The sequence below is a fragment of the Neomonachus schauinslandi genome, chromosome 9, assembly GCF_002201575.2.
Source record: "Neomonachus schauinslandi chromosome 9, ASM220157v2, whole genome shotgun sequence".
In the NCBI taxonomy this organism is placed as follows: Eukaryota; Metazoa; Chordata; class Mammalia; order Carnivora; family Phocidae; genus Neomonachus; species Neomonachus schauinslandi.
The window spans coordinates 88,500,150-88,516,788 of NC_058411.1; the positions used below are offsets into that span (position 1 = coordinate 88,500,150).

Below are 16,639 nucleotides of genomic sequence, written 5' to 3' on the forward strand. Positions count from 1 at the left end.
GAAGAACAACATCCTTATTAACTTGAGGGGGGCAGGTGTTAAAAAAAAAAAATCATATCACATTACTCATTTCAACAGTGGATAATATTTACAGTCATGATAAGTACTACTCACTTACCTAAAAATTATGACAAAACTATTTGCAGAATGGGGTGGAAAAAGCAGTAAGAGACTTAATCCTCAACTACCCTAATTCTGAAGATAACTTCTATGCCATTAAAAAAATAGCAACATATAATTTAGAAATAGGGAGGTACACTCCAGTAGAAAGAACCAAAAAAAGTCGGAAGCATTTTCCCCTAAGGAGTGAAATTTGAGGGAGGGTTTTAGTGGAGGGGTAGACCAGTTTTTCACTGCAGGCCTTGAAAAGGCATTATATAGAAAAACAAAACACATTGATTAAAAATTAAAGGGGTGAACACGGAGCACCTGGGTGGCTCAGTCGGTTAAGCAACCAACCCTTGATTTTGGCTCAGGTCATGATCTCAGGGTTGCCAGATTGATCCCTGCGTTGGGCTCCTCGCTGGGTGTGTAGCCTGCTTAAGATTCTCTCTCTCTCCCTCTGTCCCTTCTTTCTCTCCCTTAAAAAAAAAAAAATTAAAGGGGTGGACAGGAAATCAAGATTTTGAGAAGTGATCCTATACAGGGGCCAGATGGATCTCTTTCATTCATACAACAAACATTTACTAAGCACTCTTCTAAGCCAGGCACTAAGCTAGACCCCAGGAATACAGTAGTGAATGAAGACATATATGGTCCCTGCCCTCTGGAGCTTATGTTTACGAGAGCAAATAGACAATGAGAAAAATAAATAAACAATGAAAGAAGTACAGATTGTAGTAATACATGGTATGATTAAAAAAGATTATTGTGATAGAACATGGTGGTGAGGCCCTTCCCTGACAAACTTAAGTAGTCCTTCTGAATACCCTAACGTTTTTGTCATTTTTCTAAAACTGCCCTATAGTTCGCATTTATTTTGACAAGCTGCGTTATATTTTGTTTTTTACTGAAAGTTTTCTGCATCAGTTCTGGAAATTAGAAAACCGAACTTATGATTACCTATAAAGTTATTTACTCATCCCTGCTGTTATTTCAGGGTAGCCCAGGATCTTTGTTCGAATCACAGCCACTGGGGGTCTCCCCCTCTGTGCTTCTGTGGGTCGTATGAAACAGCGCTAACAACTGAGTAGTCCTTGGGATCATCCTAAAACCATGCCCCCCGCCCCCTTTAAGGGTAAACGATACGCCGTGCACTGCGGATGCCGTTAGGAAATGGGACACGCTGCCTTGCCCACAGCCTAGGACGCATCACTGAGCGCGGCGACTGTCACGGGCATCGTGATCAGGTTCCGTTGCTTTGGGGGTCTCTGGGATTAGAACCTGAGGAGCCATGGCCGCGAGCGGCGCCGCCCCAGGTAACTCAGCAGTGCGCAGGGGCCGGGCCCTGTGCCTCGCGGATGGTCTTGGCAAACAGGGGCCACAAAAAAGAAGCGGGTCGAAGGAAGAAGGCAGAGACGCCGTGCCTAGGGTCCCAGCGTCTGCGCCAGCCCGTGGGAGGCCGAAGCGCCGCCTCCGTGCGCTCCTCGTCAGACGGCGGCTGTTACTGCTTCCGAGGTCATCTCACCCGGACGCGGCTTTAGGGTGCAGACCCGGCGCGCGCCTGCGGGAGCGGACGAGCCAACCAGCACCCAAACCTCGGGGCAAATGATTCCCCTCTGCCCTAGCCCCGCGCTCGGCCATTTCTTTACGTCTCTGCTCCGCTCAGTGTGCGCACACAGCGCCGGGCGGAGAGCTGAAGCCGCGGGGCCTCTCTTCTGGCCGCTGTCCAGCACTCGCAGCCGGAGCCGGGGCTGCCGCGGCGCCAGTAATGTCGGGGCCCAGGCTGGAAGGATACGCCATGTAGGGCGTGTGCGGAGGCTCGGAGCCCGGCCGGCCCTCCCGGCGGCCGCCGGGGGATGAGGGGGAGGAGGCGGAGGAGGCGGAGGAGGTGCAGGAGGGGGTAGAGGGTCGAAGACCAGCAAGCCCTCCGGCTCTGGGCGGGGCTGGGGGAGGGGCCTGGGAGGGTGCGCAGCCTCTAATCGCGCGCGCGCGAGTCCATTAGGGCCCCCTAATGGGGGAAGTGGTTGCTTTCTATTGTGTGAGCGGGAGGTCCCGAAGCTGTCCCAGCACAGGTTGGTACTGTACCCTGAGCTGGAAAACCTTGAGAAGGCTCAGTAGTTTCCTATCCCAAATCCGCTTTCCAAGAGGGGTTTCCAGCCCCAAATTTGAATCTCGCCTCCCCTCTCAGCTAGAATTGTGGGCTCGTCCAGGGGAGGGGCGGGGCGAGGAGTTGCTGGCGGGAGATTTAAATTCTGGCGGGCGCTCTCATTCTGTGTCCATTTGTTTCCTCTGCTGCTGTCTTCCCTTGCGTTCTGTTCTGCCATGCCCTGCTCTGAAGCGACACCCGCCATCTCCCCCAGCAAGCGGCCCCGGCCTGCGGAGGACAGCATGCGGCTCCGCTTTGTCCGGCTCTCAGAGCACGCCACCGCCCCGACCAAGGGGTCGGCGCGGGCTGCGGGCTACGACCTGTACAGGTGAGTGGGGACTTCCGGCCGCCTTCTGCCGGCGCCATCCCTACCTCACGCAGAGAAGGTCCAGACCTGGAGTTCTAGAGCTTTCAGTCATGTTCGCTTATATTCCTGCCGTCTGCGGCCACAGCTTGAAACTTTCACCTAAAAGATTACAGAAACCAACCCTTTTTGCATATATGTAGGATTTCTGTCTTTTTCCTAGTGTTGAAAATTTCAGCTTTTCTCTTTAGCAGAAATTCAGTAAGGATTTGACACAAGCGTGCAGAATGGTAACTACATATAAGTGTCCACCAAGGCATTATTTGTTTTGCAACGTTTATTGCACCCTTTCCAAATGGAAGGTAGAGATGAATAAGGCCCAGCTTGGCTTCAAAGCGTGGCCTGAGGGTGATGCAGTACACAATAGAAAGAAAAGCCACGGGGGATGTCTAGGTGCTGGCTGTGAAAAAATACCCAGGGAGGATTAATGAAGGGTGCTTCTGCCTTAAAGGAATTGTGAAATTTCTCTATATGTCCATATATAAGGACTGGAAATGTCAGAAAGAGCACGAATCTGAAACACAGCGGGAATGTCAGTAATGCTACCACCCTTCCATTGGTTCAGCACTTTTTACCTCTACTAAAAACTTTACATGTGCGATTTTATTTAATCCTCACAACAATCCTGAAGTAGGTAAGTGTTACTTACCTTTTTACAGGTGAGGGATTTTGTGAAGAGCTGAATTGATTGCCCCAGGGTTTGAATGTAATAAGATTTTTGACCCTTAGTTCAGTGCTCCCCTCCCCCCGACTTGACGACTGTGTCCAGGTCTTTGAAGCCATTAAGGTAGGTGAACAGTGATACTGGGGGAATGGGTGTTTACTACATGACTAAATCCTTAGGAATTATTTTCAAGCATCCCAGGTAATTCTAATGTGAGAATTACTGGTCTAAGTCATACAAGTATAGAAGGGGAAAAAGGAGTGTGTGATGATAGTAATGAAGAAAGGAAAGGAAAAGAAAAGTGAGGTATGGTCTGTTAGAGCTGAAAGGGATGTATTCAGTCCGTTAGTCCTCATGGATAAAAGTGGAATGATGTAGTACCATGTCTGGGCATTGTTGTGATCACGTCATATGAGAGACTTAGATTTAACATACTTAAAATATCCTCCTAATGAACAAAGATGACTATATCCGGAAATAGACATGGAAATAACTTCTCTCTTAATAAATTAGGGTCTAACTATTGAAAGAGAGGAAATCCCAATGAAAGAAGTGAAAATGTAATACTGTATTACTAGTCTTCATTAAGATCCGCCAAAGTTCTGCTCATTGTAAAATCTCACATTTCCATCAAGAAGGGGGCTACAGTCATAGCAACAGTAGCAGCATTTGCTGGGTGGATCTTAGAGAATCGGGTCCTTAGCAGTGTCCTTCTCCAGGGCCTCTTCCCAGTGATCAGCTCTGTCCCCCAGCCAGTGAGGTTCATGGTATCAGCTTGGTAAGCTTGGTTAACTACCGAGACCAGCAGAACAGATACAACACTGCTCTACCTGCCCCCCCCGCCCGCCATGTTGTCCACCCATTTTCCCCTTCCCTCTGCATGTCTTCCCTAATCATTAGAGGATTGTTGTGAGAATAAAATGAGTTATATAAAGCATTTAGGACTGTACCTGGCACAGAGTAAGGCCTTAGTAAATGTTAGCTATTATTAGCGAGTATTTGCCCTTCTTTCTTGGTTCTTTTTCAGAGGGAAATGATCCATATGTAGCTATAGGTTTGGTGTGTCTGTGGGAGTGGGTGAGTTCAGGATCTTCCTTCCTACACCATCTTTGCACATCTCCCCTTGGTTTTTTCTTTCTCTTCCTCTTTTTATATCATGTTAGTAGCATGCATCTTTCAGAAGTCTGCCTTTCTGCCCCCTCCTGCTAATATGCATTTCAGTTTCCCAACAAAATTTTGTTCAGGGGAGAACAAGATTACATGTTAATAACCTCTTAAACCAAAAAAATTCACCAGAATGACTGTATCTAAAGTTAGCACCATTTTAATAATGGACTAAAAGGAAATATCTACCACCACCTTCTTCATAAATTTTTATTTTTAAGTGATCTCTACACCCAATGTGGGGCTCCAGCCCACAACCCCGAGATCAAGAGTCGCACACTTGGGGCGCCTGGGTGGTTCAGTTGGTTAAGCATCTGACTCTTGATTTCAGCTCAGATCATGATCTCAGAGTTGTGAGATTGAGCCCTGTGTGAAGATTCTCTTCCTCTCCCTCTTCCCCTTACCCCCCTCTTGTCTCTCTCTCTCTCTCTCCCTCTTAAAAAAAAAAAAAAATAGGAAAGAAAGAGTTGCACGCTCCACCGACTGAGCCAGCCAGCCACCCCTAAACTTTTTTTTAATCTGAATTGGAAATTTAGAGTACTGAAGTTATAGTCATATGGGTTATTGAAATTTAAGATTGCATGAATTATTTTGTGATTATTTTATGAGATGTATTTGAAGCAATTCTATATACTTAGTCACAAGGAAGAAAATATAAAAACAATTTTATGAATAAATACTGGTTATTTTCTTTCATTACTTTCCTAGTGCCTATGATTATACACTACCACCTATGGAGAAAGCCCTTGTGAAAACAGACATTCAGGTAGCTCTTCCTTCTGGGTGCTATGGAAGAGTAGGTAAGTGATTTAAGACATGGTAACTATTTGTCAAGCTTTTCCTTTAGATGATAAAGGAAAAGCTTGACTTCATCTTAGTTTCATTTAGGGTATAAATGAGGGAAGAGATACTGTTTGGCATGTGTCCTAGAATAAAGAAGTGCCAACTGTGATGGCAAATACAGCCATTTGAAAACTACATTTCATTTACATATCTGCTTTTTGTGCTCACACACACCCCTACCCCCCCAGCCCTCCCCCTCTTTTTTTTCTGATTCCTTGAGCTCTTAGGAGGCTCACATTGGCCCAGGAGTTTTTCTCTCAACTCCTCACTGAGAAACTGAAAATACAGATGATTTTTATTTATTTATTTTTTTTTATTTTTTTAAAGATTTTATTTATTTATTTGAGAGAGAATGAGATAGAGAGAGAGCATGAGAGGGGTGAGGGTCAGAGGGAGAAGCAGACTCCCTGCTGAGCAGGGAGCCCGATGTGGGACTCGATCCCGGGACTCCAGGATCATGACCTGAGCTGAAGGCAGTCGCTCAACCACCTGAGCCACCCAGGTGCCCCAATACAGATGATTTTTAACTGGAGCTCCCCCTTCAAGGATCAAATTGCATCTGAGGTCAGATGTCTTCATGAAGATGATGATGAAATGGCTAATATTTGCTATATAAGAAAATAGAGGCCGGCTTGGGCTAATGACACGACATTTTTTATCCCGAGAGTAAAACTGCTGGCTCCTGTTCGCCCAGAGTCCATCAGACCATTTAGTCTTTCCTGCTTTGGGTGTCCTCCCATGGGGTATGTTGGGGTCAGGGGTACCCTTCAGGGCACTAGAGGGGACTGAATGCCTTATAGTGGGAGGAGCTATGACAAAATGAAGAGCAAGTCAGCTGTCATTGGAGAGAGAGTTCAAAACTTTCTTCAATTGAATAATCACTTTCTAACTTCAGAGTAAACGTAAAGGAACAAATGGAACTGTGGGTGGGGAGGGGCTAGACACCACCGTCTTGTTAGCTATGAGTGTGAGAACTGCTAATACTTCTGCCTTTCACAGAAAAACCGAGATGGGCTCTTTCTTCATCTCCTTTTGGCAGCATTTGGCTGCATTTTGAAAATATTTTGGGGGGTGGGGATAAGGAGATGGAATGAAATAAAAGGAAAAGCAGGAAGAAGTAGCACATATTGACAAAGTGCCAGATTGAAGTTATTCTGGAATAATTAATTAATTATTATTTATAATAATTATTATAGAAGCCAAAATAATTAATGAGAGGCCTGATGCTCAAGTCAGCAAGTGTAAGGTATAAAGTTCACTTTCTATGTTTTCATTTTAAGAATAAAAAACACTGGAATTGAATTTTTAAGGTTTAGCTTTTGACCATGTGCCTGACTGATACCAGGCCTTTCATCTTACTCTGGTTCATTTGTTTATACAGACATGTCATTTGGCATTTGAATCATGAGTAAGAGTCCCAAGTTCTAGGCTAACCATTGGTTAAGTTTATGCCTCTCTCCACCCTCCTCCTCTGCCCTCTTCCCATCTAGACTGTATCATGCTCAGATCTCCCATCTTAAAACAAGTCTTCTTCCTCAGTCCTGTGTCACTGCCCACTACGGTCCTCCCTTTGTGGCCAGACTGCTTGAAAGCTTGTCCGAGGTTGTCCCCACTTGCTCACCTCTCAGTCTACCCCCCACGGTCCACTGCCACGGTCCACTGACCACGCCACCACAAATCCTCAATGGACTGAAGTCGCATGAGAGTGGTTTAAGTTGCTTTTGAATTAAACTTTGTCAAGTTTTTTCACACTGTTCTTTCCTACTTTAATAATACAGTATAATAAAGATATTCTTGAATCCAGAACCATCTGCTAAAGTTAAGATGAAAAGGTAGATGTCCTAGGAGATGAGAGTGGCATGCTTAAATTGTAAATTACATCCAGTATCGCCCCTCCCCCTGCAAAGGAGCCAACTTCTCCTTTTTTTTTGTTTTTTTAGCTCCCCGTTCTGGCTTGGCTGCAAAATACTTCATTGATGTAGGAGGTAATATGTTTACATTTTTCTTCTGTAAATATGTGTGTGTGTTTACTTTGCCTTTGCTTAAGAGGTAGTAATCAAGATTGACAGATTCAAGAAAAGGAAATAATTTTTGTTGTGTTGTGTTTTGCCTCTTTAGAAATTTCCACCTCTTAAATAATAGACAATCATGATGCAGTTTCAAATATTATTTAAATATGTCTAATTTTAAAATGACCATGATGTGAAATGCATGTTATTTTACTAATAGGCTAACTAGACATTATCCGATGGATAGGATTTTTGCCTTGGCTTAGTGATAATCTGCATTTAGTCCAAAGTGACTCTATTCTTAGAAGAAAGGTAGTTTTATAAGGGTAGGAAGTATTAGGAAATTAGGAAATTAAGCAATAATTATTAAATTATTTAAGCAAAAGGTTATAGAAAATGCAGGTCAGTCTTGTATGAATTTTCGTGTCTGTGTAAGAGAGCCATCCACATTTGGCAAAATATAAAAAGAGACTCTCTCTAAGTGAGAAGAGAAAACACTATGCTTCCCTATCTACATTTTTTGTCGAACAAGTACTCAGCGACTCCTGTTTGTCTTACGATAAAGCCTTACTCACGTCTCCCAAAGTCAACAACTTCATCGTGGAGCCCCTTTCATAAAGAGCCCAAGTCTCTGTTGGCTGTCTTGCGGTAGGCTCCCTAACCACCCTCACCATAAGGAAATTCTCACCTTTCTGGTATGGTTCCCTTGCGTTGGATCTCCTCCTTTCTGGAGTATGGACCTCACTGACCTTTGTCCTGACTTTTATTCCCATCTTAGTGAGCAGAGTGCTTCACCTAATTAGACATCTTGGCCCTCCAGTGAGCAGGTATGCTAGATTCTCCAAATCCCTCCCATTTTCACAAAGCTACTTTTTAACAGATGGAAGAACTGGCTCAGCAATGAGCCCAAGCTGACATGTTAAACCCTGGAATCTTCATCCGTGATTCCAGTCCCTCTGTTCTTTACGCTGCAATTAAATGCTGGGTATAATGCTGGGTATCACCTCACCCCATCCCTGCACCAACCAGGCACCGTCCTTAGTCAGCTCCCTGTTAACCAGTGCTGTGCATCAAGTAAGGAGTGAGGCGTGTCCCTCAGTCTCCCTTTGGTGTCACTAGGTGGTGCTGTGGGGCAAGACACAATCCCCAAAGTAGTTCTTTCTTAGGGACTGAAGAGAAGCCAGGTTTGACCGAGCAGGGATGAACAGCCCGCTGGGGTTGTGTGCTCTTATGCTTGCTTCTCAAAAATACTTTTATAACGTCAAGTATGGCAATTTAGGACTGTAACTTCAGGATATAGAAGATTGCATATATTTTTAAAGAAATTTCAAAGGGTTGTGAAAGGAACATGGGCTTTGGAGTAACAACTAGACTTGGGTCCCAGCTTTGTCATTAATTGGCTAGTTAGTACTTTCTGAGCCTCAGTTTGCTCTTCCATAAAAAGAAAATTAGTGTGCCTGCCTCACAAGAATAGGAGGATTGAGTGATAATATATGCAAAGCATCTCACACTGCTTGGCACATATTTAGACCCTGTAAGTTATATTTGTCCCCTAGAGAATGCAAAGATTTTTTTAATGTGGCAACCTAATTTTTTTTTCTGACTTTGTTACTAATTTTTGCTCTGTTTAAAACAACCTTCTGAAAAACATTCATGTAAAAGAAATGGAAAGTTAGTTTGCCTGGTGGTTGATGTGGTATTATTCATAAAATCACATTGTGGTGTGTTCTTGGATGCGGAGTATCTTAAAAATGTCTCTTAGGCACACGTTTATCATAGTTGGCCACAGTTTTTACTTCAGAAGAGAGATGTTGTTAGAAATCCCAGGCTGTAAATAAGGGTCAAAGGGAAAAGTTGAGTATGCAGGATTCTGTTCAGAATTCACATCTGGTAGGTGTGGATAGTTTTCACTAAAGAAGGTTTCCAACAAATGACATGCCAAAGTCTTGACACAGTAAAACTTGTGCCTGAAGTCAGTTAATTACTCTGCCAGTTCCAATGTATGATTTTTCCAGTGATAACTTCAAAATACTTTCTGCTTTCTCATGAAGAGAAATATCCCTGATGCTTATGTTCCTTATGTAGAAAAAGAATGTCTTGGGTTTTTCTTGAAGGTCAAATTGCCTTTGAGTAATAAATAAACTTGGAACAATTGGATTTTTCATACTATTGGCATTCATGCTAAAAAAAAGTATTACTGAGGGCGCTTTTTTTTTCTGTGATACATTTTAATTGACTTCAAACAACTTCATTTCTCTTAGTTAGTTAAAAGGCTTTTCACATCTCTATGTGCCAAGCATAAAATCTTGGTAGATATCTGGCTTTACAGAATTCAAGACACCCAACCATTTGAGTTTGATGGGACTACTTTATAGACATATAGCAAAGGTCTTTCCAAAAAGGGAGTGTTTTTGTATGGGAGAAGATACCATAAAGTAAAAACATAAATACTTGCAGGTCATAGGTAAAAGAATTAAATACCCAAATAAGGGAAAAAATCATAAACAAAATATAGAAGAGGCCATACAAATGTGCAACAAACATACAGAGGAAAAACATTCTAGCCTTATTAGTCGTCAGGGAAATACAAAGTAAAGCCATGAGATACCATTTTTCACTCATCACATTGGCCAGAATTTTTTTTTTAATTGCTGCCGTCTGGGGGTATCTGGGTGGCTCAGTTGGTTAAGCATCTGACTCTTGGTTTTGGCTCAGGTCGTGAGATCAGGCCCTGTGTCAGGCTCTGGGCTCCATGCTCAGCATGGAGTGTTCTTGAGATTCTCTCCCTCTCCCCTTGCCCCTCCCCCCATTCACACACATGCTCTCTCTCAAATAAATACATCTTAAAAAAAAAAGATTGCTGTCATTTGGTATTGGCAAGGACTTTGGAAATGGGCGTTCTTAAATATCACTGATAGAAGTTTGAATTGCTACACCTTTTTTGCAAGGTAATTTAGAAATATCCATTAAAATTTTAAATGTATACACCCTTTGATCAGGAAAGTGCCTTTTGGAAACATTTTGTTGAGAGACTAAAAATCACTAAAATACAAGGACTTCTGACATCTGACTAATATACAAGAAAGTAATACATAAAATCCATTACTGTAATATTGGCTGCCCGAGGGAAGGTAGGGGAACATTATTAGTTTTATATGTATGTGTACTATTTGGGTAATCTAAGATCTTTCTTATAAAGTAGAAACTAAGAGTTCAGAAGTCAGTCCACATTGTCTTCATCGAACCCCTTCCAGGCAGCTGAGTACTGGCCTGCACTTGAGATCTGCAGCTCGGAGATTCTGTGGTCTTCCGGGTTCATTTGTTCTAGCAGGCAATAGCATGTTCTCCGCAGGGGTTTCGCCAGTGAATCCGATCCAGGTTGTTCCTACAGCCAGAACTTTGCTGCATATAGATAATATAGAAAACAGCTGGTCCCCTCGTTCTACCAATTACACAGTAAGAACTAATTTAATGGTCAAGTGGCAGTGGGGAAAGAAGCCAGGCTTCAGGATTCTTTGAATTGGTCAAGGCTTTGTTTCTGTGCAGCTAGAAAAGAATAGACTGTTTGCTTCCATCTAGACATGATATGAACCTCCTCTGCTGCCTTTCTGCTACGTATCTACCCTTCCTTCTCACTGTTTAAAATTAGTTACCTTTAATTCAAACTCTTAAAAGTGTCAGGAACCTTTAAGAATGCTTCAATTTGATTTCATTTCTCCCTAGTAAATCATTCATAAAGCACAGGGATTCATTTAAACTTCTATAATCCACTGGAAAAATCTAAAATGTTGGTTTTTCTAAGTATTTTTCCCCATGCTGGATTTTTTCCCCCTATAAGAAAATTGAAGGGGAATGCTTACCTTTGTTCTTTAAAAAAAAAAAAATTTTTTTTTTCAGTTGACCTTCAAAATAATTATGAGTCTGGTCAATCAGCATTAATACCCATTGAGCTACAATCCTGATTATTTTTACTTTCTTTTTTTTTTTCTTTAATAAGAGTTTTGTGTGTTTGGTTTTTAGGAGGTGGGGTGTTACTAATAGTAAACTGTAACATGGAGCTACATTTAATTAGGGTGCCATGAAATTTTACAAACTGAGGGGAAAGAATGAACGTGTATAGAAAGAAATTGGCAGGGGGGAGGATGAGGAGGAAGAGAAGTGACTCCTAATAGGTAGGGGATTTTGTTTCGGGTAATGAAAACGGTCCCCCAAACTGACTGTGGTGATGGTCGCACAATTACGAATACGCTAGAAACCATTGAGTTGTGAATTATGTCTCAATATTGAAAGAGGAAATGGGAAGCCCTGCTACACCTGCATTATCTGTGCTTGTGTTTATGGAAACATTTTAAGTTCTTGGCTCAAAGTTAAATGCTAACAAGCCTGGTAAATGTACCTCTGTGGGCCAAGGCAGGGCCCTGGCTCAAGTCCTCTCCTGCAAAGATTTGTTGTCCCTGTGTTCATAATCTCAAACAGGTACTGATTACACACGGTGTTATAGAATAGTGTACTCCTTGTTAAGCTGATGTGCTAATGTCTTCTGAGAGATCATGCTCTAAGAAAGGATGGTGGCTCAAATTAAAAGGACAGGTGGAATATGAACGGAAGTATTCACCTCCATTTTTATTATAAAATGAATGTTCTGATATTAGCTAGACTGTGGCTTAACAATGTCAGCATTGACTTACTCCACTGCAGATCTTCAGGCTGTTTGACATTTTTATTTATGACTCAGTCATATTTCATTCTGGATATTAGTGGGAAGGTGCTACCAGGAAAAACCTTTAAAACGCAAGTTGTAATTTTCTTCTAGTCTTTTTAGCAGGTGTGCAGCAGATGAACAGTAGTTTTGGAGTGAGCAATTCAGGATGACCCATCTGAGATGCTAAATACCTACTCCCAGTTTAGAATAGGAAATGGTCACCATTTGTAAGGGTGACAGGTGGGAAAATTAGGACCATTCTATAAATTCTATGTATTTGCATTTTATTAAGACTCATTTCTTAGTTTTGAGATTTTACCTAGTTCCAGAGCAAGATTCACTTACTCATTCTTGAGGATTAAAACCTCGGAGCTACATAAGAATGATTTTGAGGTAATCCTACACCCTCAGTGTTTTGGTCGCATAAACCATGCTTCTATTATTTTTCTTTCCCTTAGCTGGCGTCATAGATGAAGATTACAGAGGAAATGTGGGTGTCGTACTATTTAATTTTGGCAAAGAAAAGTTTCAAGGTACGTTAGACGCATATAATCACATAAATGCAGTGAGTTTTCTGAGTTCTGAGTGTCTAGATAACACATGCTCCCTCCTCAAATTCTCACTGTACAGGCAAGATACAGAGAAAAGATCAATAAAATATCAGTAATAAACTCTTTTTTCCTTTCAAGTCAAAAAGGGTGATCGGATTGCACAGCTCATTTGTGAACGGATTTTTTATCCAGAAATAGAGGAAGTTCAGGTAAGTATCATAAAAGCTGAGCAGGGAATAAATGATGTAACATCTTCAGTGAAGGGAAAAATACAATTTCAAGGGTTTCATATGCTATTTGTAACTAAATAATAGCACATATAATAGTCCTGTTTAAAGCAAAATTAAAAGCTTAGTTTTAGAATTTCGTGAAATGTTTTTCATAGCTATTATATAGCATTACTTTGGGTAATAAATAATTTAAATATACCCTGAAATTCTATTTCTCTAGCTTTTTTGAAAATTGCCCAGTATTTTATTTATGGAGCTTTTTAAAAATTTAATTTTCTTTTTGTAATTTCCTTTTTGAAAGGATGGTACGGCAAGAATAAAATCTTAGAGGTTAGGAGCTAGAGAGAACTGAAAGAGAACTGAAATTGACTACCTGGCGACCACCTTTATGTCTTTTCAGGTTTTAGATGACACTGAAAGGGGTTCAGGAGGTTTTGGTTCCACGGGGAAGAATTAACATTTATGCCAAGAATAGAAAATGAGGAAACATACTTTTTTCTTAAAAATAAAGCGTTTTTGGGCGCCTGGGTGGCTCAGTTGGTTAAGCGACTGCCTTCGGCTCAGGTCATGATCCTGGAGTCCCTGGATCGAGTCCCGCATCGGGCTCCCTGCTCAGCGAGGAGCCTGCTTCTCCCTCTAACCCTCCCCCGTCTCATGTACTCTCTCTCTCTCTCATTCTCGCTCTCTCAAATAAATAAATAAATCTTTAAAAAAAAATAAAAAAATAAAGCGTTTTTGCTTAAAGTGTTTTGGTGTTTTGCACGTCTGTAAACATAATAGCTTTAGCTTCTAAAACTGTTTGGTTCTCTTAGGATTTAGGAAAAGATACCTCTGTTGGGGTCCCCTAAAACCTTGCTTATGTTTTTACACACCTGATGGTTGTATAAATCTGTGTGGTGACCTAATACAAACTGTTTATTTTTTTAATCAAATGTTTATCAATTACAGATCCAAAAAACCCTGTATTATTTAATTCACTGGAAGCTTCCTCTTCAACTTAATTGTTTTGTAAATCATAAGCAGTGCCTTTCATTCAATAAATTTGAATTCTTTCACAGATAAAAATTATTGTATGAGTGACTAAAAAGATAATAAAAAGAAGTTGAAGTTATTCCTTGTTCATCCCTTCTCTTCATTGCTCTCAAAAATGTTTTTGATCTTGGGGCGCCTGGGTGGCTCAGTTAAGCGTCTCAGGTCATGATCCCGGGGTCCTGGGGTCGATCCCCGAATTGGGCTCCCTGCTCAGTGGGGAGCCTGCTTCTCCCTCTCCCTCTGCCAGCCACTCCCTTGCTTGTGCTCTCTCTCTGTCAAATAAATAAGATAAAATAAAATCTTTAAAAAATGTTTTTGATCTTAAGATTCTTTGTGACATTGGGAAGAAGAGAATCCTCAGGTTATTTTTTAATTATTATTTGGGGGAGGGGTGGGGAGAGGGAGAGAGAATCTTAAGCAGGCTCCATGCTCAGCACGGAGCCGACACTGGGTTTGATCTCAGGGCCCTGAGATCATGACCTGTGCCAAAATCAAGATTTGGACGTTTAACCAACTGAGCCACCCAGGCACCCCTATTATAATTTTTTAATCATCCTTTGAAGGCCCCAGGTTGGCTGGGTAAAGCTATGTTTGTGAAAGGAGATGTAACCTGGGGATTTCCAGATGGTTTGTTCTTTTGATTTCATTCCATCAAATAAATTGTGCAAGTTCTGTGAGTTTCCCTCACTAGAGTAGCGATAATAGGCCATAGCCAAGAAAATGGGCAATTTAGTAGGGATAAAGTACATAATGATGTGTGTTGAGGCCACTCGGTTTGTCCATCCCAGGTACTTTTGAGTTACTATGTGTCAGCAGCATGTCATTGCAGGTGGTTGGCTGAGTCTGTGCGTTAGCTTGATGGACATCATTTGCAACCTTCCAGGCATATTTCCTGTGCTGTATGCCCAGACCCCTTTGCACCAGGGCTTCAGGTGTCATTTAGGTTTTGCCGGTCAGATGTCCTAGCGTCAGATTCACGAGACATCATGCACCAGGGCTTCAGGTGTGATTTAGGTTTTGCCGGTCAGATGTCCTAGCGTCAGATTCACGAGACATCATTTTGCGAGTGTGGGTCATGCAGATGGAGTGCTTCTGGAGCCAGCAGCTCAGCTGCCCGATTCCTGGAAGCACAAGCTAGAGTTTGTTTCTTCTGTCCTCCCAGTGATTCTTTAGGCCATGTTATAACCTGCAATGTAGTATTTTCCAGCTGTGGGTCACAATTCATTAGTGAGTCATGAAATCAACTCCTCGAGTGCATTTTTAAAAATTAAATAGAGAAACAGCAGAGGACGACACATGTCAGATGGGTAAATATTGTGAACATTGTTTGAATTACATATTTGTGTGTTCGTGTGTATACTGGGTCATGATATAAATTATTTCTGCAGTCAATAAAATTTAAATAAATCTCTTTCTGCTAAACTAGTGGATTCTATTCTCTGAACCCTGACCAGTACATAGTAACAGTTGAGTAAGAACAAATGGTATGATGTGACTGCCAAGAGATTCGGGCTTAGCTCACACTGTTAATGTTCGTTCCCACTTACTGAAAGTCTGCTTTGCTTCTACAAACTGGTTTTCTCAGAGCGTACCTGTGGGAGAGTAGATAAAACATTCTGTATAGATGACAACAATAGACAGAGAGATATTGAGTAACTTGCTTAGCATTTCAACTAATGACCACTATTAAAATTCCCAGGTCCTGTGGCTTCAAAGTCCATGTTTTTTGCAGTATCTTCAGTCTTCCAAGTGGTAGAGAGAATACAGAATGCAAGAGGACTAATGGCAGCCCTCTAGTTTATCCATACCTGGCGTCTATTTCCGTCTGGGCACCATACTCAAGGGAAGTTGTTCATATCTAAGCTACTCTGAAAGTTAGAGACTTGGAACCAAGTCTTGAGGGATAGATGGAAGGTCGGGGCTGGGGGCGGCGCAGGGGGGCGTTGTTTGGAGAAAAAGTGTGTGTTGGGTGGAAGGAGTGGCTAGAGAAGGTTCTTGGGGGTATGATAGATCTTTGATTTTAAAGACTCAGAAAGGGAATTAGGTTTGTCATATGTGACCCGAGACTGGGACTAAGATCAGCGCATTTAATCTATAGAAGATGGTGGCTATAAGAGAAAATACATACTGGTCTCTGCCCCCAGTTCCTGGCACGGAGCTCATAAACCCTTGTCATTTCCTAAGTGAGAAGAGCACTAGGAGTATCTCTTGTTCTAATATTGGTCTTTGACCCCAGGTGCTGACACAGAACTTCTGAAACCCTTGTCATTTCCTGGGTGATGACTGTCTTGTTCAAATGAGGTGACTCTGGGTGGCTTCCTATGGGTCCTGGGTGTGGGCTGGTCACCAGAAAGACCAAGCCATGATTAGGAGCTTGGAATTTTCATCCCCGCCCCCCTGAGAGGGGAGAAGGGCTAACACTGGAATTAATAATGGATCATGCCCATGTGATGAAACCTCCATAAAATCCCCAAAATAAGAGGTTAGGAGAGCTTCCAGGTTGGTGATCACGTGGAGGTGCTGGGAGAGTGGTGAGCCTGGAGAGGGTGTGGAAGCTCTGAGACACTTCCCGCATAGCTTGCCCTCATCTCTTCCAACTGGATCTTTGATCATGTCATTTAATCAACTGGTAAACAAACGTACTTCCCTGAATTCTGTGAGACACTCTAGGAAATTGAGTTGAAGGAGGGGGTCACTGAACCTCTGGTGTATAGCCAGTTGGTCAGCAGCACGGCTGACAGCCTGGGCTTGTGACGCCTCTGAAGTGTGTGTGTGGCGGGGGGGAGGGCAGTCTTGTGGGACTGAGCCTTTAACCTGTGGGATCTGATGCTA

At 42.3% G+C, this 16,639-nt stretch overlaps 1 protein-coding gene across 5 annotated transcripts; it reads left to right on the top strand.

The window, feature by feature from the left end:
• Positions 1 to 1,393: 1,393 nt before the first annotated feature.
• On the top strand, positions 1,394 to 13,296 carry DUT (deoxyuridine triphosphatase). Of its 5 annotated transcripts, none has more exons than XM_044917921.1 (7): positions 1,394 to 1,418; positions 2,441 to 2,576; positions 5,149 to 5,240; positions 7,224 to 7,268; positions 12,453 to 12,527; positions 12,684 to 12,754; positions 13,176 to 13,296. In XM_044917921.1, exons 1-7 carry the CDS (start codon positions 1,394 to 1,396, stop codon positions 13,230 to 13,232), a joined length of 501 nt encoding a protein of 166 aa, XP_044773856.1. In that variant the 3' UTR covers positions 13,233 to 13,296. The 5 variants fall into 5 exon arrangements, with proteins under 5 accessions (XP_044773856.1, XP_021549539.1, XP_021549541.1 ...); XM_021693864.1 differs by lacking the exon at positions 1,394 to 1,418 and adding an exon at positions 1,606 to 1,867; XM_021693866.1 differs by lacking the exon at positions 1,394 to 1,418 and adding an exon at positions 1,843 to 1,867 and having other exon boundaries at positions 2,401 to 2,576.
• Positions 13,297 to 16,639: the final 3,343 nt, after the last annotated feature.

What these genes read in the sequence shown, in the direction of transcription:
- DUT (XM_021693864.1), top strand. Translation starts at nt 1,708, where the DNA reads ATGATTCCCCTCTGCCCTAGCCCCGCGCTCGGCCATTTCTTTACGTCT. An exon ending in CCGGGGCTGCCGCGGCGCCA is followed by an intron (nt 1,868 to 2,440) that starts GTAATGTCGGGG and finishes CCTGCTCTGAAG; the next exon opens with CGACACCCGCCATCTCCCCC. An exon ending in TGGCAAAGAAAAGTTTCAAG is followed by an intron (nt 12,528 to 12,683) that starts GTACGTTAGACG and finishes TTTCCTTTCAAG; the next exon opens with TCAAAAAGGGTGATCGGATT.